This window comes from Arvicola amphibius, chromosome 6 (assembly GCF_903992535.2).
Source record: "Arvicola amphibius chromosome 6, mArvAmp1.2, whole genome shotgun sequence".
Classification (NCBI taxonomy): Eukaryota; Metazoa; Chordata; class Mammalia; order Rodentia; family Cricetidae; genus Arvicola; species Arvicola amphibius.
The window spans coordinates 129154508-129178685 of record NC_052052.2 but is presented as its reverse complement, the minus strand read 5'-3'; the positions used below and the strand labels follow the sequence as shown (position 1 = coordinate 129178685).

At 40.0% G+C, this 24178-nt stretch overlaps 1 protein-coding gene across 1 annotated transcript in view; it reads left to right on the top strand.

The window, feature by feature from the left end:
- Positions 1-24178, top strand: part of Cdkal1 (CDK5 regulatory subunit associated protein 1 like 1) — a 511294-nt gene that overhangs the window by 76573 nt on the left and 410543 nt on the right. Inside the window, 1 exon segment of the mRNA XM_038335499.1 lies at positions 1272-1356. Within this exon segment, the coding sequence (XP_038191427.1) occupies positions 1272-1356 (85 nt within the window).

Genomic DNA, 24178 nt, shown 5'->3' with positions numbered 1-24178 from the left:
AAAGTAAATTTTAATATATATGTATGTATATGTTTATGTTTGAATTCATATATGTGTCATGTGTTAGATGTGTGATATGAGTGTCCCAAAGAATATTTCAATGTTTGGTTGCTGTTCCTACCTTGCCTTGCAATGTGGATGGCAGTGAGGGAGTAACAGTCACAGGTTTTCCTCATTGCTGTGCTTATATTAAATATGTCATATTTAAAAATGTTTTCCAACTTGAGAGGAAAATGTAAGAATTATTTCACTTTTCAAAAATATTTAATAAGATCCATGTATATCAGTGTAAACGTGTAACATCAGAAATCAAAATGCAAAATTGTGCACCTATTGGAAGGAAACAGGCATGTTTCTTTCCAGTCATGGAAGAGGGGAAGTATCTTAGTTGTGAGTCGCAATTCTAAGGCAAAATTGGGGCAAAAAAGGAGAAAAAGTTTACCAGTATGATGCCTTAGAAATAGAAAAGTGTCATGAAAATTGATTTCCCTCCCCCCAAAAAAGTTGAGAAATATGTTGTGACCCCTGTCATAGATATATTATTATTGCCTCCACGAGTATTAAGTAGCCCAATAGAATAATTGAAAGACAGAAAAAGAAAACAAAACTTCAGAAGTAAACATGGAAAATTCCAAGTTATGATAAGAAGAGCTTACATGTATCTGTCACTGGGGTCCCATTTTCCACCAGATTGTCAAGAAGGAGTCCAAAGGGGTGGTGCCCATCTAGGGCAAGGTTAGTGCACCACACTCCCAGGTCCTGTTCCTTGGGGTGTACAGTGATGCTCCCGTTCAGGAGTCTAACGGTGCACAAGGGCAATTCAAGAATCAGTCTTTGACTCAACAGTCCCACTGCTTTATGCTTGATACCAAAGGAAACCTGAGAAAAAAGTCACACAAACTCTCTCTCTCTCTCTCTCTCTCTCTCTCTCTCTCTCTCTCTCTCTCTCTCTCTCTCTCTCTCTCTCTCCCACACACACACACACACACACACTCACTCACTCACTCACTCACTGGAGCCCTACTTGTAATAGTGAAAGCCTTTAAATGATGCTGTATACGTTCCATCCAGCTTCCCTGCATTTACAGGTTCCCCAACCTGATCTGAGCTGTGATCTCTGGCTGGCAGTACTGTAACTGTCCCCTCGCCTTTGTTACTACCTGTTCTCCCGTGTTCCCCAGCATTCCCATGCTGCCTGGTAAGCACTTGCGTGTTTTTGATTTGATTAAATGTAGTATTTATCTTTTCTTTTTTGTTGTTTCTTTCACTAGAAAATGCGTCAGATGCAGATTTGTGGCTCCTGAACAGCTGTACTGTGAAAAACCCGGCTGAAGACCACTTCCGAAACTCAATCAAGTAAGGAGGCGGTCCCCATGCTTTTCTTTTCAGATAACCAAGGGAGGAACTAGTATCAGCCCGTGTTAGCTCCGAAGCCTTTACTTTTAGCAAGCATGTAGTTATTTGAGTGCACGTGCTGCAGTGTGCACATGAGGCCCGAGGACAGTCGCTGACAGTCGCTGGAGTCGGTTGCCTCCTTCTACTGTGAGGGTCTTGGGACTGAGTTCAGGCTGTCAGTCTTGGTGGCAAGTGCCTTACCCCACTGAGTCCTCTCACTATCTACAGATAAGCTTTTGAAAGATTTCTTATGTTACTCTGATTTCTCTTCAGCTCATATAAATCTTTTACCTTTTACTGAATGATTCGTCATATTATTAAATATTTGAGTATATAACTAAAAGTTTGAGTTGGACTTTAAGCAGTTTTTAAATAAAAACACTTTATTCTAATTAACTCACAAATAAAAACATCCCAGCTGGATTAAGGAAGCCACTGAAACATTATCCAGTGGGACTTTTAAGCTGCTATTTTTTGGGTTTATCTGATGAACAGTGTTTTACTGAGGAGTTTCATAATGCATTTTGGACGTTTGTGAAGCTAATTTGTCTGGTCTGTGTGTTCTTCTCAGAGGATGTGGGCATTTCTGGTGAAACTGCTTGCCATAGCCGTCTTTGCCTCCCATTAGCCATGCTCTCAGTGGTGCGGTGTGTGCCAGGAGCTCCAGTAGGCACTGGTACATGAGTCCTTGCTGTTTAGGTTGTTTCCTCACTGTGTCCTTGGAGCCCTCATTGTATAAATTATTTCCTCCTGGCCTTTCAGCCTCTCAGCCTCCATTGGCTCATTTCCATTGCCGTTTAACATGCTCAGCTCTAATCAGTCCCAGATGTCTGTTACCTATTTTCCATTGCCTTGCCAGCCAGGCCTTTTCTTAGCTTTGCTTCTATTATTTATTTATTAAATATTTATTTTTAATTTATATGTGTGCACTTATGTGTGCCCGTGTGTGCCAGGTACGTGCAGGTTGAGTCGAAGGTGACAGTTTAACTCAAAAGGAACAGAAAAATTTTTGTGTCACAGCAGAGGTAGCAAGGCTGCATGGAGCAGGGACGGAGGGCTACCTACACCATAGCAGAGGATGCTACTGTTCATTTCCAGAAACTTCTCTCCCTCTCTCTCTCTCTCTCTCTCTCTCTCTCTCTCTCTCTCTCTCTCTCTCTCTCCCCCCTCTCTCTCTCTCTCTCCCTCCCTCCCTCAGTGAGAAATCTGTCATATTCACAACATTGTCTATAGGACAGTTAAAATTTATACAAAACAGTTTAGCACTACTGAGGCCCACGCTTGCAGTCTGGGGAAGATGGTCTGTGATACAGATCAGTCTATCTTCAGATATAGCCCAGCGGTAGAGCATGTGTGAGTGGAGCCCTGACTTCACCCCACAGCATCACCAGAACAACACACAGGCCAGACCCCGCCCCCCCCCAAAAAAACATAAGGAAAGATTGAAAGGAAAAGAAGAAAGAAAACCCCCATGCAATTTTCCCCGGTGGTTTTGCTATCGAGTATTTTTTATTGTGCAGTTCTTTGGTGAATGAGCCTCAATGTCAGTGTGACATGTGGTGAAGCGCCACTAATCACAGAAGGAAACTTGTTCTTACAGCTCTGCAGAGCTAGGAGCTGCAAGCAGAGCTCCCTTAATGGACCATTCTTCTTGATCGAAAGAAAGATGAAAAGTAGTGTTTTATATGATTGAGTATTTGTTAATGGCTTTAAAGGCTTTTGATCCTTCTATACCAGGTGTTACTAAAGTAACACTTCAACTAATGTTTGATTTGTTTCTAGAGTAAATATAAAATCAGGTAACATATCGAAAGCAATTTACACCGAGAACCTATCAGGTACAAGTGACATGTATATACATGAAGACTTTTGTCGAGTGTTTCACTTTATGTTCATGCCTTCCTACTTATTGCCATCTCCTAACAAGAAGAGAGAAATATGTCCAATTTGTGACCCTTATATAGTCATACATTATTACATGTATGTAATAAAAATGTAATTACTATAGTACACATTTATCTGCCCTCATCCTGTGAATCCATCTCTTGTATGTATTTTATGTTACTTTATGCTTTTCAATAGAATGAGATACTTGTTCATCCTGTGGTGGCCAGTCCTTTCTATTAGACATCAAAGTCTTTTTTCTTCCTTGGATCACTTATCCATAGCAATTGCTTTGCTTTATCAGTGCTTACAAATAAATTCCCTCTGGCGTGGGGATAGAACCCGCTCTACCACTGAGCTCCACCGCAGGGCTTGGAGCTTGCCATGCCCGTGTTCTACACAGAGCTCTGTTCTGGCCTGTCATTCATTCTTACTTGTCATGCCTCTGAGCGTCTGCTTTTGTTCCCATCCAGTGTATTCTTGGTTTCTAGTCACTGTTTGCCTTTAACTGTCTATTGTCCATCACTTCATTTTGCCTCTTGAACCATGAATTAGAACCATCCACCTCATTAGAAAAGGATATCAGGAACAAAGGTGAGTGACAGGGGTTTGCGTTTTTCATGAGATTGATACAATTCTCATTTATGATCCAGCAGTTGTGTGTTTAACGACAGCTGTGGTCTCGCTCTTTCTTTAATGTTCCTGAGGTTTTATGGTAGATCATTGATCAGATTGATGAAGTCATAGCAGCTTTATGTAACAAAAATAGAAGTGAATCTGACTTTCTGGACTGGCCTCGAACTTTGAACTCTTGTTCTTGGCTGATCTAGCTCAGATAAAAACTGCTAGGGGTCTGTGTTTCACGATGCTGCCTGGTGGATCACTCTGTTTCTTCTTGTGCATCTCAGTATCCAGTTACTGTTTGATTCATTATTCCATTGTGGTTTAAACAATATGACCTTTAACTTGAGAAACCCTTGAGTAAATGAAAAAGATCAAAAGTTTGAAAAAAAATGCTCTTAATGAGTGTATCAAATCAGAAAAGCCTCTGGCTTCTGCTTTTTCAGAAGTGTGGTGTCTTTCTCGTGCCACCTAAAGGAGGTCATGCAGAGGCTGGTAAAAATAAACACATCGTGTGTGTTCCATGTAAAGACAGGAAGAGCAGCCAGCATTCTTTGATCATGGATTGATGACCTCTGTTTGACCTTGTACATTATTACCCAAATGGGCATGGTGGTCACTCGATAAAGCAGACAGACAAGAGTCATTCCATTTTGAATCACCCTTGCCCAGAGTAACATATGATAATGCTGACAGGGTGGCTTAGATAGCCAAGGAAAATGACTCGCATGAATAGTTAAAAAAATGCACACACACACACACACACACACACACACACACACATATAGACACGGCAGGAAAGGTGGGCCTGAAGTACTGGCTACCTGCTTTGTGTGATGTCTTTTCTCTACAGGGAATCCCTTGTACAATGTTTTGCCAAGCAGAGTAACAAATGGCTTTACTCTCAGCCCTACTGTGGAAATAGTGTTTGTTTTACGTGGATTTATCTCTGAGTTCTTTATACATTGACAGAGGAACAAGAGTACTATTTCAGCCAGAATACATGAAGTAAATTGATTCAAAGAATAAGCTGAGCTGCTAGGAATAGACAAGGTCTTGTTTTCTCAATTATTAATCACCCTGTTTAAAAGAAAGTGAAAAACTCAACTGATTATGTTGTTAATTAGCTTCACTAATATTTTTAGCTATAATTGCCTTGGTTAATTTTCATTTTCATTTAATTTAAATGAAAAAAAATTGATAGAAAATAAAAGCACACTGGGCCTCATTTGACTTTTTGTAAGAAACTGGTTAGGTAATTCACATTGTTTTCACGCACACACACACACACACACACACACACACACACATATGAGGAGGAAGGAAGGGGGAGAATGTTTGTGTGAGAATGTGAGCATGCGCAGACTACAGCATGCTTGTGGAGGTCAGAGGACAGCCTTCAACTGCCTGTCCTTGTATTGCCACATTGTTGGGGACAGGGTGTCCTTACCTGTGCTTAAGCTAGGTTGACCTCTGTCACTTTCTTGCCCCTATCTCTCATTTCCTATATTGCAGCAGGGGTACAGGTGCTTGCCCTTCTGCATGGCTTCTAGGGATCCGACCCTAGGTCACTAGGCCTAGCATAAGCATTTTTACTCACTGAGCCTTCTCCCCAGCCCACATTTGGGTTTCACTTACCTACTTGAGTGGCTTGAACTGATCTCAGTTTTATGTTGTCTGAAGTGTAAGGAGCAGGTGGCACGAATCCCTGTGCAATCTTGTTGCTTCACCCGTCTTGCACACCAGTTTTTTGTGATGAAGTCAGTTGGGGTATTGGCCTGTGTGGCTTTACGCATTGTCTAGTAAGGTGATGCTTTCTCTACTCTCTGCTCACTGTGGGTCGCTCTCCCATTCTCCACCCGTTTCCATCATTTTGGGACTGCAACAGACTGGCTCCTTCCGTGTCTTTTTCCAGACCCTACCTTTCTTTCCACGGTCTGGACTAGTGTGCTTCTTGAACATTTCCATGTCGGTGACCACAGTTACCTGAGTTCACCATACCAGGGTCTCCAGTTGTCCACCATGCTTAAGCCTTTAATCTGTCTGCCTCAGCTTCATGGATTATTGGGTACTCTTTCTATATGCTGCTGTTGCTACTACTATTTACTAGTTTTGTTTGGTGACATCATCTGGACGTTTTTTTGGTTCCCTTTCCTTCCTGCCTGCCCTTCAGCCCGTTTCTCCTCTTTCCAGCCCAGGTCTGTCGCTCTTTACTTACTCATGTGATCAGTGTTCCTTTGGAATCAGTATCAGTATGCTCCCATGTTCTACCTGATTCCTTGTGAGCTGGTATCTGAATTTACTCTGTTCTATCCTGAGGATCTTCTGCTTTAGTATAATAGAAACCTTTTAAAGTTGTTCACTGAGCTGGCTTCTGTTCTGCTTCATCATTTGGCCTTCTTAAAATCCCTTTAATGTTCCTTACCCTGCAGCTATGCTATCAAAACATAATTTCTCAGCATGAAATATTTTTTGTGTGTTTGCTCCTTGCCTGCCTCTCCTACCTCCATTCTTGTCATTCCCCCTTCTTCCAAACTGTAAGCTTTGCAAGCACACTCCCCACCTCTAGCTCTCACCTCCATCCCAAAGCCTCAGCTTTTCCCCCAGATGCACAGACTTGCTGTGTCCCCCTCACCTCCCACCCATGCTAATCTTGCATGGCAGATAGTTTATTTTCGTAGCTTATGTCAAAAGTAATAAGGTCTGTGAGGTCATTTCCCTTCTAGCCTAGCCCTTTCACAGCCAACTACTGCTTGATTCTGAACAAATATCTATTGCTGCACATTGCACTTATTTTGTTACTTGTTTACATATTTTTATTTACTTAATTACATATTGTGAGTTTTGAGGTTAATGATTAAACTCAGATAAATTCTCTCTCTCACATGCGTATGCACAAACATATGTGTGCATGCGTGTGCACCCCCCATGCTGGTCGTCAGCCTTTACTCTTCTGCCTCAACTGTGTGGAGTACTGAGAACTTTTTTTATATGCTCCTGTTGCCATTACTGTTTACTAGTTTTGTTTAATGGCATCATCTGGAAGTTTCTTTGGTTCCTGTTTCCTTCCTACCTTTCAGCCCATTTCTTCTATACACACAGTGTATACACACTGTATATGTGTGTATGTGTGTATAGATAATCCTGAGGTTGACATTAGGTATTTTCCACAATTTTTCTCCATTGCCCTCCATCTTATATTTTGAGACGGAGTCGCTAACTAAACTGTAGCTTACTGATTTGGTTAGACTGAGTGGCCATGAGGCCTCAGGTCCCCTTCTATTTCTGTCTCCACAGTACTTGATTATAGGCACACACCGCCATGCACAACTTTTTAAACTAGAGTTCTAAGGATTGAATTCAGCTTCTCAGCCATTGCCCCAGCTTAAGAAGGCTCTTCTGCATGGTCTTTGACTCTCAGACTGTATTGTATGATTATCTTTTTCCATTCATAGAGTAAGGTACTTATGGACTCTTTAAACATGGTCCCCCAAGGTTACTATGGGTTCCATTTTAAAGGCATGGTGTATTTTTAAAAATAGGTGAGAGAACATACTAATTTTCAAATATTGCATTGAGGACTCTCTTTTAAGAATTGCTGACTTTCTTATAGGCTAGGAAGGGACCTGCCTCTCTTTTCCTGAAGAGGTGACAGCCAGTTTTTGCCATAGTTGTTCTTTGTTTTTTTTCCTGAGGGACAATATTGAGAACACCTGTGCCTTGGAGTCACCTGGCCATGTTGGTAGCTCTGGGCTGTGGATTTCACTATCTTCTTTTCTACCAAACTAAACCAGCCAGGAGCATCAGTATTGTACTCCTGGGTTGTGTTCTGTCAGAGAGAAGGAAACATGGTGTTTTGCCTTGAGCTCGAGGCACAATGATTAGTTCTCACTTAATACATATTTGTTTAATTTGCCTGAATTCTCTTTTCACTTTGGGGAAGGAGCAGAGCCCTTCCTTCTGCTGTCACTCCTCAGCAGCTCATTGTTAATATCTTAGTCAAGCGGATTGTCATTTACAAGTTGTTTGGTTTCTTTTGTTTGTTTGTTTTTGTTTTTTGTTTTGAGATGGTTGCTCTGTGTGATCCTGGTTGCTCTGGAACTTAATCTTTAAGTTCCAGCTGGCCTAAAACTCAGAGATCCTCTTGCCTCTGCCTCCCAAGTGCTGGTATTAAAGGCATGGGCCACCACCAAACCTGTTGTGTAACTATTAACATTACAGCATTATCTTACATTTGAGCTTCCAATCATTTATAGTTTCTGTGAATGAGCAAAAGCCACCAGAACTCACCAAACTGAGAGCAGAAGACATATGAGGAAATGGTTGTGTTGGGAAAGTTAAGTTCGTGTATTAGGGCCTAGGATGCCGAGACACAGCTGTATAAGGAAAGAGAGACTGCCATTCTGATTTCTGAGGTGCCCAGGTCTATTGCAGATGTGCTGCTATCTAGTTACTGAGGAAGTTTTCATTGAGTTGAATCCAAAGTTGATCTGATGAAGGCAGGTTTCTCTGGTAAGTTGTTGATGGGTTAGCTGTAGTTCCCTCTGCCTTGTGTGGCAGTTATTTATATGTCACAGTGTGTGTAGTCTACTCTCTGTTGTTGTGGGCCTTCCTGACCTTCCCACCACCTTCAGCTACTTTGGAATTGAGGGTACCATTGGAGGAATGAGCTTTCTATGAACATTAAATGAAGCTTAATTTTCTTTTTCTCTTGAAAGTGAGGACTAAGAGTTATGGGTGTGTAGGACAGCCCTTACATTGCTTGTCCTGTAAGCATGGAACATAGAGATGCATGGAGGGGCAGAAGAGAATCATCTTATTATGTATTCCAGTGAGAAATTTGATAGAAAAGAGCCTAGGAAATGTATTTGAATTCATGGTTGACTTTTTAAAGGAATAGAAACAAAAGGAACTCATGGTTAGATTAGTCATTGAACTTGCAAATAAGGAACAGAAAAGCACTTGAGAGGGAGCAAATCACTTTAAAATGCAAAGCTGGGTTGTGGAGTTATCTCAAGTCTTTTGGAGAATAGTACTTTGCATATTTCATGATTACTGTCACATCAACAGTTGCTTTGTTTCTGCCATTCTGTGCAAGAGAGTGAGTGAAAGAGGTCAGTGTATTCTGAATGGCAACAGCTGGCTGATAGTGCTGAATTCTTACATAATTAAATATATGTGTTGGCCGTTGTCCTAACAGCTCTGTAGGTGGAGGCTCTGGAAGGCATGCAGAAACTTGCTGTAGCAAGATCAGAGAGGAACATGCTCTAAGCCCGTCCTCTCAGCTGAGAGTGATTTCCTATTGTTTTGGTTTGAATGACATTCTCCTTGATCTTGTGTGTTTGTAAACAGCCCACAAAAGACGACTCTTCTTTTTCTCCCTATTGTGTCAAGTATGACAAATGTAATTTTTCTTAATTTTTCCACAGAGTTGTTGAATAACTGATAATAAACAAAAGAAAAGAAAAGCCCTTTTCCACTTAGCTCATGCTACCCAAATATGAAATATTTATAGTTTTGGGTGTTCTCTGGGCCACACAAATGAGTTGCTTAGACTGGAGAGTGCATTGAGGTACAGTCTTCTGTGATTTAGGGAAACCGGCTAGGGTGCTAGTGGAGGGAAGATGCAATCTTCAGGCAATATGCAGCCTAGCTTTTGGCTAGTGAATGCTTTATGACTTTGTGGTACTAACTGTGATGTGAGTCTTCCACAGAGTTTTTTCCCCTTTGTAACTTTATGTGGAGGCCCTGATGTAGCTTTGGAGACAAGATGGGAGCTTGACGAATAAATATTGGAAGGTGGATGTAAGCACAGTCCAGCACAGATTGTAGATTGTGTGTCCCCCCCTTATGGGTATCTCTGTACTGTAGCATTCTTCTTGCCTGAATTCCCCTTCAGTCCTCCGGGGCAGCCACCGTCAGGGCCGCAGGCAGTAGGTGATGGTGATCCTTGAGCAAATGAGTGCACCGCCTTGTCTGTTTGCTTCTCTGGACGTTTATCTTCCTGACCCCTCCACCTCTGCCTCTGTCGGGCTAATATCTTCCTCCATGGATTTTCAAAGACCCTTTCTGTATATCTCTTTCTTATTAGATTGTATTACTTTGCACTTAGCTTCAGAAAATGTCATAGAAAACCTAATAAATAGAGGCTTAAATAAGATAGGGGATTTATTTTTCTGATCTGATGCCAGTTCCACAGTTACCATGTTGTTAGTTTGGTTTCACAATTGAGGCTAGGAGGGACTGAAGAGTTTAAATTACTAGTGGCCCTTTTCTGATGGTGTCAAACAGTTGTGACTTCCCAGCCACCACATGTGTCTCCCCAAAAGTAGGAAGAGGAGTATGCCAACTGAGACTTCCTCTTTCTTTTTCAAAGGTACTTTCTAGAAAGTTCTACTCAAAACCAGAGTTTGCCTCTCTTGTCTGTGCCTTTATCAGAGAACTACCTGCATGTGAAAGAGGCTGAAAAATTCAGTGTATTTCCCTTTCTTCTGGATGTAGTCCACTGTTGTCAACAGAATAAGGGCTGTGCAAGAAAAGAACTAGAGATTGTTCACTGGGGGTTGACTTGATGACCCTACCACAGGGAGTAAACTCAGCAGTAAGGCACACATTTTCTTTATCTTTCTACCATTTGCCAGGACTGGTATTTAGAGGAGGTCTTTAGAATATTTGCAAGCAGACCTTTCTGTTCTTACCTGTACTCAGACTATTTAAGAAATAACACAGTTGCTTGCATTTTAGAGCTTTCCCTCACTCTGTTTATCCAATAGCAAAACACAAAGGAGATGCTCATGGCTCTGATGTTGCAGAATGCATTAAAAAATATTGGGACTTGTACATGTTTTCTACTCTTAAAACCTACATGGCCATATATGAAAAGGATTCTATAAGGAAGGTGTGTATGTAACTCTCTGAGACTGAACTCTGTCATACAATCTTTGTAACCATGGCTTAGACACCAGAAAATTCAAAAGAATTTGGATGGCAAACAGGAGCAGAATTTAGATTGTAGAGGAAACAGGTTATGTGGGCATTAAATTCATTTTATAATTAAATATTAGAAAACAGTATTTTGTATAATTCTAAAAATAAGTTATAGCTGAGAACAATGCTTCCTTTCATAAGATAAAAAGGTAAGGTTAGATTTAAGAGTGGAGATTTAGAAAAAACATTGTAATCTTCCCCAGGGTGTGACTTGCTGTAGTTTGCTGTCCTTGGATCCTGTCTGAGGGAAGCTAGGAGACTTCAATTCTGATCTCTCGTTCACCCTCACTGTTGGCCTTCGGTGGCCTTGGTTGGGAGCTACTGGGCGGGTGGGACTCAGGGTCTCTGATTTCCTTGGTCCAGCCTACTCTTTCAGTGTCACTACAGGAAGAAAGATAATGATGACATCACACAGAAATTGTTTTGGGAAAAATACAAATGAAAGTGATGTCAAAGACCTTTTTAACCGTATGGTTTAGAAGTCAGCAGCGCATCGCTTGTGCCAACTAGCCAGTGTGTGTTCACTTATACACTTTTTGTTTTCTACAAGAGGGATATGGTAAAATTGAAAGGTTTAATATGGTGCCTTCTTGAAGTGGCTGTCAGTATTTTATAATAGTTAAGGAAAAGGCATGCTTTTCTTTAAATGAGAGTATGATTTGGGTCAATGTACAGTGTTTGGGTCATTCATAGTTGAAACTAACTCACTCTTGCACTATTCAATTTTACCTCTTTAATAACATAGGATTTTCTATTATCAGAATAAATTTTAAAAGTAGCAATTATCAAATCCTGAGAGTAAAACTGGTACATATCGCATTAACAGTTCTGAGAAACTTTGCAATTTTCTCATTCTTCTGGGCAGCAAACAATTTATTTGTCTCGTCATTTCAGATTGTCAAATAAAGAAGATTTTGAAACATGCCACCTCGTTGATCAGCTGGAGTAGTGTTGATTCTAATCAGGACTTTTAGAATCCAGGATGATTGAGGGCAGTGATACCCTGAGATGTTTCTGAATCCCTCCACTGTCCCACTACTTAAGTGACTAAGGTGTTAAAAAAGCCACCAAGATTCTGAGTCCTGTAAAGAAAAGGCACTGTATAGATTGAGTTGGCAGAGGTCTTATCATGGTCCTCAAAGCGATGAAGGAGAGGTTAAAAATCCTAGAATCTGGGTGGTTGTGGGGTGGGATTCTTTGTTATCTATCCTATAGACGTGGACAGTGCTTCTGAACTTCTACAGACTTCAACATTATTTTATTTGTATCTTGAAGTATACTTTTAAGAGAAGCCCATGACTGCCTTAATCACTGCAATAGTATATATGCATCAGTTAATACAGTCCTCAAAGTGTAATAAAAGGAAACAGAAATAAGGCTTGATAATGTGTCTTTCTAGATAGAAGTGCTTAGCCAGACTTACTGAAAGGGCCTGTGGATAGCGTTACAGTGAGTGTTGGAGTAATAACTACAGCCTGATACTTGTGTACCTAAGAGCTTATACAGCAAGAACAGAAGTGCCCCAAGGCCCCATATACTTTCCCCAAATTTATGACACTTCTTAATAAGACATTGTAACTGGAAGCTGAACGAGAAACACATTGTAGAATTAAACACATGCAGAAATTAAACTGGACTCTAATGAGAGATTGTAGTCCTGGTCGGGGAACATTTGCAACTTACATACCACATGTGGGATTCTTTGTAGAGAGGTCTGAACTGTGGAAGACTAAGCCCTGCAGCTCCTGCACAAAATAGCAGGTGCATCTGGCACTCAGTATCACAGCCAAAGAGCGTGAAGAGACTATTCTTCTTGGTGATTGAAATTTCTACATGGCCTGCAGAAGTCCAGGTGTGATTAGGGCAGAAATGAAGAATAAAACCAGTAAAGTAAGTACGTGCACTCAGGCACAGTAACCACAGTTACGTATGCACACGTGTACATCATGTGTGTACACGTACATACATGTACACATATATGTGTGTGTATGTATATGACACTGTAACTCATCCACAAGCTCTTTCATTTATGCTTGAGCATTTTTGCCATGAAATTGTGCTAGTTACACATTGCTTTCCCCCACCCTTTAGTAGCATATATATAGTTCTAGAATATAAATAAGTGATATTGAAGAACTGCTTAAGTTCAACATCTTGTTAAAAAGATCTAAAAGATATGAACAAATAGTTTGTGGAAGAGAAGGTGCTAGTGGTAAATAAATAAGAAATTTTCTTAAAATATGTATTAGCTAGCAGTCAGGGATTAAAATAAGTTACTAATTAATTGAGATTCTTTTTAAGTTCACTAGAGTTTTAGAAAAGCAGGGCCAGTCTCTTTGATTGTGGGGAAGTACTTGTGCTGTCACATTGCTGATGGGGGTTTGAACTCCCATAGTTTCCTGGGAAAGTCGTGACTTATTGATAAATAATATCAAATGAAAACCACACGTGCCCCTTTATCTAGCAATCTATTGTTTTATGACCTTTCCTACAGATATTAAAAACACCTGCCTGCAAGGATCGGAACATATTGTCATTTGTTGCATCATTGTTTGTAATACACAAAGTGTTGTAACACACCTTCCTGGGAGTGTTTTAGGTGCTTTCCTCTCTGGCCACAGCCTAATGCATTTACCAGCAGCTGATTCAGAATCTGCTTCCAGCAATCTGTCCAGTTGAGAAGCACCCAGAGGCACAAGTCACCACTGTACTTCAAAGTACCTTCTCTCTCACTTACTGGTGACTGTGTTGACATTACCCTTTCCTGAACCCTTTCACATACACAGGAATATGATGTTTCTGATGTGTCTGGAGTCTATGTGCGGCTGTTTAGAGATTTAACTAGCTCTCCCTGTCAATTAAGATAGAATCTTCTAGACTTTTCTTATCACTTCTATGAAATATCATTTGGCTCATCTTTCTATTTTCGGTCCAGTCAGAAGAAACACATTCCAGATACTAACCTTAAGATAGTAGGTCTGGAGCTTTTATCTGAAATAAATGTTTATGTTCCCTGGCCTCCATGTTAAATATGTATGGAATGTCTCCCCCATCTGACAGTGAATATCTTGTGCATTTAACTTCAATTTTCCCTGTTCCTGTCTACAAACTATAATTGTTCCAAACCAAATTCTTCCTAATTCTCCAAATTAAATGATACTTTTATCACAGCTAGCCAGCTAATTTTATGTGATATGCTAGAAAGAATTGATATTAACTTCACGAGAAGCTGTTGGATTTTTATGTATTGAAGGCTTTGTCAATTAAACACTAACAAGACAGCCTCAGGTCTTGAGAAGTAGTTTATTTATAAGAATATGGGGGACTAGAGAGATGGCTCAGCAGTTAAGAGCAATGGCTCTTCTTCCAGAGGACTTGAATTTACAGCAACCAGCATGGTGGCTCACAATCATCTGTAACTCAAGCAGGTGCCCTCCTTGGGCCTCTGTAGACACCAGGCATGCATGTGGTGCACAGACAAACATACCGACAAAACACCTATACACATTGAATAAAGAAATAAAATTAAAATAAAAGCTAATACTTAACAATAATAGAAACACAACTTGACAATTGTTTATTTTAAAAATTTTAATTTTACACACTAGTCTCAGTTCCTCCCTTCTTTCCCTTCTCCTGCTCGCCCCCTCCCTCCCCCATCCTCTCCCCACATCCACTCTTCAGAGGAGGTAAGGCTTCTCTTGAGGAACTGAAAAAGTCTGGTATACCAAGTTGAAACAGGACCAATACCCTCCCCTCTGTATCAAGACTGAACAAGGTATCCCACTATAGGGAATGGGCTCCACAAAAGCCAACAACCCAATAATTGTAATAGAGTTAGGTAAGCATGGTAATCCCATCTCATGGATAGTTGCTTGGGATTGGGTATTCTTTCTTTAAACTCTTAGGCCCTTTTCAAGTCTGAACTCATGTTGACTCTGCATACTCTAATTTACACAGCTGTGTCTGTCAGCAATAAGGAATTTATCATCTCAAAGCATGAGCGGCTTTGAGGATAAAGGATGGGCAGTTCCACTTTTGATTAATTTAGTGGTTCAAAGATGCTGTCAAGCATCCTGGGTACTGGGTTCTGTTAACCCTCCTACTTTTATTTTTCTGTCATGTTCTGTATACCAGCTTGGTCTTCACTCAGGTTTCCTTTGTTTATATAGTGTACCATGTGGACGGGAAGAGTTTCTTTTTTTCTCTTTTTTTTTTTTTTATAAAAGCTTAATTTTGACCTAAGTTTAGACTAAGTGAAATGTTAAAAGAATAAAATATACTAATTTGCATGTATTCCTTAACCAGATTCCTCAAGAGCTAATTTTTCTTTTTGGTTATGGTTAATGTATTTTTATAGTTTAAAAACAGCAACAACCAAGTTTTATAGTGGATGCTTACAGTCTGACGGTGACCATCCTCTGTCCTTTTACCACAGCCTGCGCCCGCAAGCCTCCTGCTGTTTCCATGCCTTTCCCTGTCCTCCTTTTTCCTTCTATCTTCTTTTTCATTTTTGTTTTCTGTTCCCTTTCTACATCCAACTGTGCATCCTGGAATAACTTAATATGTGTAAGAAGCAGTCTCATTTTTTTAAATTATCAATTTATAAAATACTTCTTGCTGCTGTCTGTGGAGTCATAGTGTTCAGTTTTGTGTGCATGATATTTTTATGTAACTGACTGTTGATGGATGGTTCATTCTATATTGTTTATCTTATCACTGTGTTGAATTAACTTTACAGAAGATGGATAGATTTACCCACTATTTTTGATAGATATTGTTGGAAGCCTCTATGACTCAACCAGTCTTGTATTCTGTATCCACATAAAATTAGCACCAGTGGGTCAATGTTAATGCATTTTATCTGCATGAGTTATACCAGAGGCTAGATCCAGTGGCATCTGCAGGCCTTTAAGCTGCACATAGGGAGACAAATCCTAGGGAGCAGTTCTGTAGGTGACTGGGAGTAAGTAGAGTGGTAAGGGTCTTCTTTTGCAAATGTATGTCTTTTTAGCTGTTTATACATTTGTGTCTTTGGTCCTGAGGTGATGAGGTTGCCTAGCTACATTCAAAGCATGTTTTTTTTTTTTTTTTTTTTTTTTTTTTTTTTCCTGCTGCAAATGGTGTGGCTTCTTTTTAATAGTATAAAGTTCTGCACCTTCTTTGGTTACAACTTTAAACATGAGTTCTTTCACCCTGAATTCTGTAAGTGCTCATGTCTTCCTGCACTTGTTTTTTGTTGTTTTTGTTTTGTTTTGCTTCCCCTCTCAATTCTTACTCTAAATCTTACCAAGGCTGCAGTATCACCGAGGCACCCATGCTGCTGCTCAAATGCTTTGTTGCCGTAACTTTTTTCAGTATGTGAACTATCCATCACCTTAAAGCCAGCCTGTTTCCCACAGAGCGTCGGTGTATGGATAAAAAGAATACAAATTCTTTGTCATGGCATAACATGAGTGGCCTCTAGTTCAGCTTGTGAGCCTTTACTTCACGTGAAAACTCCTGCCTGGAGCTGTTGCTGCTCACTCTCTTGTCAGCATTGGTTCTCTGTGGGCCGTCAGAATCGACACTGTTATCCACTCCACCCATAGCAGTCTTGGTCTCCATCTTCCCCAAAGTTCTCCAAACTTGCCCAAATTCTCAGAAACCGTTTCCAAAGACTTAAGAGTCATATGGCCAATGTTAGTCCCACCATTGAACTTCCTTGTAAAGTCACATGGCAGACACAGCTTAAAGTTCCAGAGTCCTACAAGCATGACTGCTTGGCTCCAGATACATATTTAAAGTTGTGAACATTATAGTTTTGGGAGCCTTGGTGAGGGCTCTTTCTACCCCACGGTGGGAAGGAAGCCGAGATAGAGAACAGGGGCCAAGGACAAGAAACCCCAAGGGACCTGCCTCGGAAACCTATTTCTTCCATCTAGGTTGCCCTTCCTAAATGGTCTAGAACCCCTCTAGTAATGCCACCAGTGAGGGCCTGCTCACATGTGGGCTATTATGAAGTATATTTTATATTCAAGCCACACAGATTTCTGTCCTAATAATTGGCTACTATAGATGCTATTTACCACCATGTTTCCTGGGCGATGGCGGCGCACACCTTTAATCCCAGCACTTGGGAGGCAGAGGCAGGTAGATCTCTATGAGTGTGAGGCCAGCCTGGTCTACAAGAGCTAGTTCCAGGACAGGCTCCAAAGCTACAGAGAAACCTTGTCTCAAAAACAAACCAACAACCCCCCCCCCCAAAACCACTTACATCCCGTTCATTGCTTATCGGGAGGAGGTTTTTCTATTCTTGTTTTACATTACTTTTGATTTTGTTTTTGGCATCTCTGATGCTAGTTAAATATATTCACCTTTGTTCATTACTTTATCTTTTCTTCCTAGAGAGTCTGAACATTTTTTATTTTTGAAACCTTTTAGTAGGGGTTTGTCTTGGAATTGATTGTTCCAGTTAAATTCGCTCATCTTTTCAATCTGTGAACTCTTTTTTTCTGTTGTCAATTCTGTTATATAATTATATAAATAATCATTTTTTAGTTTTATGACAGGTTCCTTTTATTTTTGCTTCTTTTTAAAATTTTTTCTACTAGGATTCAGATTTTAAGAATGCTTTCCTACCTTTCTGTTTTGTCTTTGCCTTTGGTGTCTTCACAAAATTATCTAATTATTTTGAGTATCTTCTCGTTTATGAAATGTTCTTTGGTAATTAGCAGCGGAATTTGTGATAACTGGCCTTATTTTTGGATGTGTCTGCTCAGGAAGATGTTTTACAGGCAGATGAACAAATCTAGATTACAAATGAGTTCTGGGAACGTAGTTGTCAGTGAAAGAAACACACCCTAGGCTGAGAGGAAAACCCTTCAAGTGAAGTTTGTGTTCTCTGTTCCTTGCCCTCCCTGGGACCTCCAGTCTGGTACCCTCTTCATGTGAGACCTCGATTGTTCCTAGGAGTTTGTTGTCTTTGAAATTGGCTGACAAAGGAGTCATTATAATTGGTGGCAGTAGACAGAATTAATTAAACAGATCATTTAGTAATTTGACATTGTGGGTACAGGGTGCGCATAAGGAGTACTGTTACCTGTAGCTAGAGCTGACCTATGCTTCAGACTGTCTTGTGGGGGCGATCCTTCTGTCTGTTCCTTCAGGTACCAATCATCTCATGACGGTAATTAATGCTGGAGACACACATGGTTCCTGCTTCAACTGTGAATGAATGTTTTTAAGGCTGGATGGCTTTAGAGAGAGACTCCTGTAGGAAACATTGTGTAATGCTGTGAGGTTTTGAACTATATTGGAAGAACACATATAAGGTTACAGTGATATTATCAACGGTGTTGAGTCTTAAAAACTTTGAATTCTCTTAGTGAACCCCAAGTGCTGTTAGACTTTGCAGGTGTGGTAGTACATTTGAGCTGACTTTGCTTGTGAGTGTGCACCAGGCTAAGAAAAGCCAGGAACAGTTTCTTACTAAGAATACACTACTGTTTGACTGCTCATGTTCACTAGCTCAAATCACAACTATTTCACTATGGGTTCTTTTTAAGGTTAGCTAACAGGAGGATGGGCTGTCACTTGCCTGGAATTGTTCTTTCTGTAAGGAAGGTTTTATTAATATGGGTGGGTAAATTGTCTCCCTCTGTCTTCCTTTTGAAAGTACTTTGTTCTGGTTAAAAGGACATCTTTGCTTTCTGAACATCGCTTTATATGCACAGCTGGCACCAACTGGGCATTTTTTGGATCAAATTGTGGAGCTTTAAGAACATGAAAAAAATACAGCTAACAATGCTAGTTCTGTTCAGCAAGGAGAGGCTGTTTGTAACAGAGCAAAACTAAACCTGTGTTTCTTGTTTGCTTGCTGCAGAGATGCATCTTGTTTGATCCATCAAAGTTTCCTGACATCAGGATGTAATTTTAAGAAGACAAAATAACAATTCTGACACCAAACATACCAAAGCATAGAAGACCTTAAGTGAACAATTGATATTTTGTTAACAATTGAAAGTGGGTTTGGGAGGATGAATGGTTTTGATTTGTTTCAACATGTTCGTTAGTTAGAGACTTATAGCTAAAGCTTCTTCCCTCTTGGTTGGTTTTTGCCTCTGTTGTTTTCCAGGGTTTGAATGTATTTGCATTATTATTTTTTTTTTTTACAAGACTGTCCGTGAAGATGAAGAACCTTGTTAACTTATTACAAGAACTCCTGGGTGTAGTGTAGATTATGAAATGTTTCTGAGTAGCACTAGCCCTAAGCATGCTCCATTTTTGGGAAGCCCATTCACTTCCTTTTTACTTCTTAGTTGGGCACTCCCATCTGCCTTGTTTCTAGGCCAGTTCAGATGAGAGTCTCTCTCTCTCTCTCTCTCTCTCTCTCTCTCTCTCTCTCTCTCTCTCTCTCTCTGTCAAACTGTGCTTTGCCAATGAACTATTTGTTGTTTTATGCCAGGCATTGTGTTGGAGGCTTTGGATAAAATGTGAGTAAGGCAGAATCCTGCCCAATATTTGGTAGGAAAGATAGTGTGCCAGTTCGGCCTTCTGTGCCTTGTTTTTTTTGCTACTAGACCTGGGCTCTGGAACAGTTGTCTTATATTTAGCAGGTGGCATGGTAGCTTTGTTCTGAGGGTGTGACAGGGACAATGTAGTTATAATCCCAGCAAAGCCATCTGGTTATACTGTTTCTTCATTCACCTATTGCTGGGCATCTTGATTGCAAGGTTTAGTTAGTCATTGTGAGAAAAGGAGCTCAAACTGACGTGCAAATGTTCATAAGAGATCCACGTTTTTATATCTTGGGAAGACACTGAAGAGGCTGATTGCCAGTTTTTCAGAAAGCAAATCTAGTTCCCCAGCCAAGCTGTCCTGAATGATTGCAGTCATGAATGATGTATAGGCAACACTTGCCTTTTTAGGTTTTTGTCCGTTTCAAGAGGCATGTGGTCACACCATGGTTTTTATATTCTTTTTTCTTATAGTGCATCATGAGGAACATCTTTTTATCTTCTCTTTTCTCTTATTTTCCTCCCCAGCCCCCTCCAGACAGGGTCTTTCTTGTGGTCCAGTCTGGCTTAGAAATCACTTTGTGGCCCAGGTTGGCTTCAAACACATTATCTTCCTGCCTCTACTTCCCAAGTACTGTGATTACAGACCTGTACCATCATGCCTGACTTATGGAATGGTGCTTTTGAAAAATTATTTTGAATTTTATGCATATGTGTTTCTGTGTGGGTATATGTGTGTGAGTGCAGGTGTTCATGGAGGCCAGCCGTATCAGATCCTCTTGGAACCAGAACTGCAAGTGGTTGTGAGCCAGCTGAGAAAGTATTGGGAATTGTGCTTAAATCCTCTGCAAGAGCAGTGAGTAGTATTAACTGCTGAATCATCTGTCCAGCACAGCCTCTAGGTTTTTGCTTTTTGTTCTTTTCCCAAGTATTAATTGATTGCATTGAATTTTCTGGCCTTTTTATTTTGGTCACTGACTTATCTATTCTTTTGAGAATAGCACACTCTCTATTAGACATTTTTGAACTCTTTAAATAATTTTTATTTTAAAATTATTATTATTGTTATTATTTTTTGTGTGTATGTGTGTGTATGTATGTACATGTGTGCTTGCACACATGAACATGCACAGGGGACCATGCCACAGAGTTCTTATGGAAGTCAAAGGGTACTTTCTGGAAGTTGGTTCTGTCCTTCTACTGTGGGTTCTTGGGATGAAACTCAGGTCAACCAGCTATGTGGCAAGGGCTTGTGCACACTGAGCTGTCTTGCCAACTGTATGGTAAGTCTTGAGCCGTGTCAGTGGCACTCCTGTGACTTGAACCTCCTTCATTATTGTGTTGATATTGTAGGTATTTTGTCTCTATTTAGAATCCCATTGTTGATAATCTACAAAACACCATGCTGGGATTTTGAGTGCCATTGCATTAACTACACAATCACATCGAGAAAAACTGACTTTTGATAATATTGTCTTCCTATCCATGAATATAGAGCTCTGAAATGTTAACTTCTTCTTTGATTTTATTCATTAGCTTTGATTTTTTTCTTTACATATCTTTTTGTACATATTTTGTTAGATCTGTACATAAGACCAGCTGGACCTTGAAAAATGCAGAGGGGGGCTGGAGAGATGGCTCAGAGGTTAAGGACACTATCTGCTCTTCCCGAGGTCCTGAGTTCAATTCCCAGCAACCACATGGTGGCTCACGACCTTCTGTAGTGAGATCTGGTGTCCTCTTCTGGGGTGCAGGCTAAACATGCAGGCAGAACACCATATACATAACAAACAAACAAACAAACAAACAAATCTTTAAAAAAAAGAACAAAGAAAAATGCAGAGGTGCTGGCACCCCTCTGCAGCTGGAGAGTATATGTGAGGCTGGGGATGGAGCAGATATGGTAGAGTCTAGCATGTCTATAGTCCTGGGTTTCATCGTCAGCACTGCATAAGTGCAGTGGTGATTCACTAGAGGTGCAGACAGCAGGGTCAGAACTTCAGGGTCATCTGTGTGTGCATAGCACATTTGAGACGAGACTGGGCTTTCTCAAAAACTTGGATTTTTCACATGTAACTTTTGACTTTTCCAAAACTCAACTATTAAGAGTGACCAAGAAGCCTTAATGGTGAATCTATTTGTTAACATGTACCAAGTATCATATCTCACACACACACACACACACACACACCACACACACACACACACACACACACACGATCATAGTATATATAATGGTGAACACAAACAAAAATCATGAAAGATCACATAATAAAATACAATATGCAATTTATTGGAATAAAAAGCTCCTCATACTGAGAGGACTCATTTCTCGCAGTGTCACAAGTGCTTATGAGGTGTAACTACAAGTTAGCTGTGGTTTATTAGCACCATGGCAGGTTTGGATAGTTTCCTTAGCTGTAAAGGGTGTGGTGCATGGTCTGTATGTGTTTCTATGAACACTTTTGCTATATTTTAACTTCATATAATGATTTTATAGTGCTGGAGCTATATGGTTAAGCATACTTGCTGCTCTTGAAGAGGACCTGCGTTCAATTTCTAGCACTTATATCTGGGTGGCTCACAACTGCCAACAGCCCCAGCTCTAAGAGATCTGGTACCCTCCTCTGGCCTCTGCAGGCACTGCCCCTACCCATAAATACCTAATGTTGCATATATTTCATGGTAGTGTGCCACCAAGTATTATCTTCATCTGTCTCATGGCTGTGTGGCATATCTGACTCTATCGTGTACTGAGCACCCTTTTGTATTCCCTCATTTTTTGTCTTGTGTTTATATATCCTAATTAATGATTACATGTACCCGTAAATACTCTAGTGGAGTATTGTTTTTGTTTATTTAGTTTTTTATTGTACTTTTCATTTTTTAAAATAATTTTAAACTTGTCCCTTACTCAATTAAGTATAAGATAATTAAAAATTTTACATTTTTCCTTTACTACTTCTTTGTTAATGTTCTTTTCTGTGTAGGTCTGCATCTCTGACCTTTGTCATTTTTTCTTCTTTGTGGATGACATCTAAGATTTCTCAGGAAGGAGTTCTAATGTTAGTTAAAGGCTCAGTTTTTCCTGGAGAATAATATTGCATTTCACTTCTGAAGAGTGAGTTCCCTGAGTTTAGAGCTTATGCCGCAACGAAATTCTTCATTTACTTTTTTCTTGCTTCTGCAGCCTCTGTGGCGAAGTCAGATGTAATTCATGTCTTTGTTCCCCTGTATAGGAGTTCTCCCCTTGTGTGGTCTTTCTGTAACATATTTTGCCTTGCGTTTCTGTCATTTGAACAACTCATTTGCAATTGTGCTGCTCAGTGTTATTTGAGCAGCAAAATGTTCTTACATTCTTTGGTTGGTGTATGACAATGCTTAGAATTTCTTAGTGTTCAGTCTTTGGTGTGTTTCTTCTGAATCTTTGTCGTCACGTCTCCTCTAGGATTCTCATTACACACAGTATCTTTGTTGTTGCTGTATAACTTTTCATATTCCAACGTTTTTGCTTCCTAGTCGTCTTTTTCCTTTTATTTTTTGTTTTCTGTTGAGGTATCCTTTAGCTCAGAATGTCTTTAAGTATCTGTGTCCAGACTGCTACTATACCCAGGAGAGGCATGTCTCTGTCACAATAGCTTACTGCGTAGCACTTCCTTTTTGTTCTTATGTGTAGTCTGTGTTCTCCATTAGAGCTATTAGCATATTAAGCATTGTTTTAAATTTTTGGTCTGATCATCTTAACATGTCTGACTTATCTAGGTCTATTTTTAATGTTTACTTTCTTTTCAGATTGTGCCTTTTGCTTTTAATCATACATACTTTGTGATGTTTTCTTGATATGCAGTCATGATCTATTGTGGTAAAATAACCACCTGCAGACCAGCCTTTAGTAATGTAGTACTCTGTAGTTCTGTAATAGGTCTCTGTGTCATGGTAGTCTGTGCCTTCATACTGTGACCTCTCCAAGCGTTTCCTTGTCCCTTCTCCCTAGGTAGTCTTGGGTATTTCTTCCCCAAATCAGATAGGCTCCAGTCAAAAATCCAGCAGGTTAGGGTCTAGTTAGTTATATTCTATTCTCTTTAGTGTATTCCTTGTCTAGAAGAGCTGAGTGCTGTGGGTCTTCATTTCCAAGTGACTTCTTTTTCTCTGGTCCTACCAGAAGCTTCTTGGGTGTGTTAGCTAGGGTTTCTACTGCTGTTAAGAGACACCAGGACTATGGCAACTCTTATAAAGGAAGGCATTTAATTGGGGATGGCTTACACTCCAGAGGTTTAGTCTCTTATCATCATGGCTGGAAGCATGGCTTCAAGCAGGCAGACAGGTGCTGGAGAGGTAACTGAGAGTTCTACATCTGGATTGGCAGGCAGCAGGAAGAGAGTGAGACATTGGGCCTGATTGAGCATCTGAAGCCTCAAAGCCCACCATAATGACACACTTCTTCCAATAAGGACACACCTACATTAACAAGGTAACACCTCCAATGGGCCTGTGCTGATTTCTGTGGTTAACATATTAGTAAATGCTCATCTAGTCTTTTCTATACTCTCTCTCTCTCTCTCTCTCTCTCTCTCTCTCTCTCTCTATATATATATATATATATATATATATATATATATATATAAAACGCTCACATATATGAAAGTTTTATACATATTTATAATTTTTTGAGTACTTAGATTTTATCTAGTCTTTTATTTCAACTGCAAACATAACAGTTAAATACATGAACATCTTTCATGTAAGTCTTTTTCTTCATTTATTGTTACCACAGGATTTAAAATTTTTTTTAA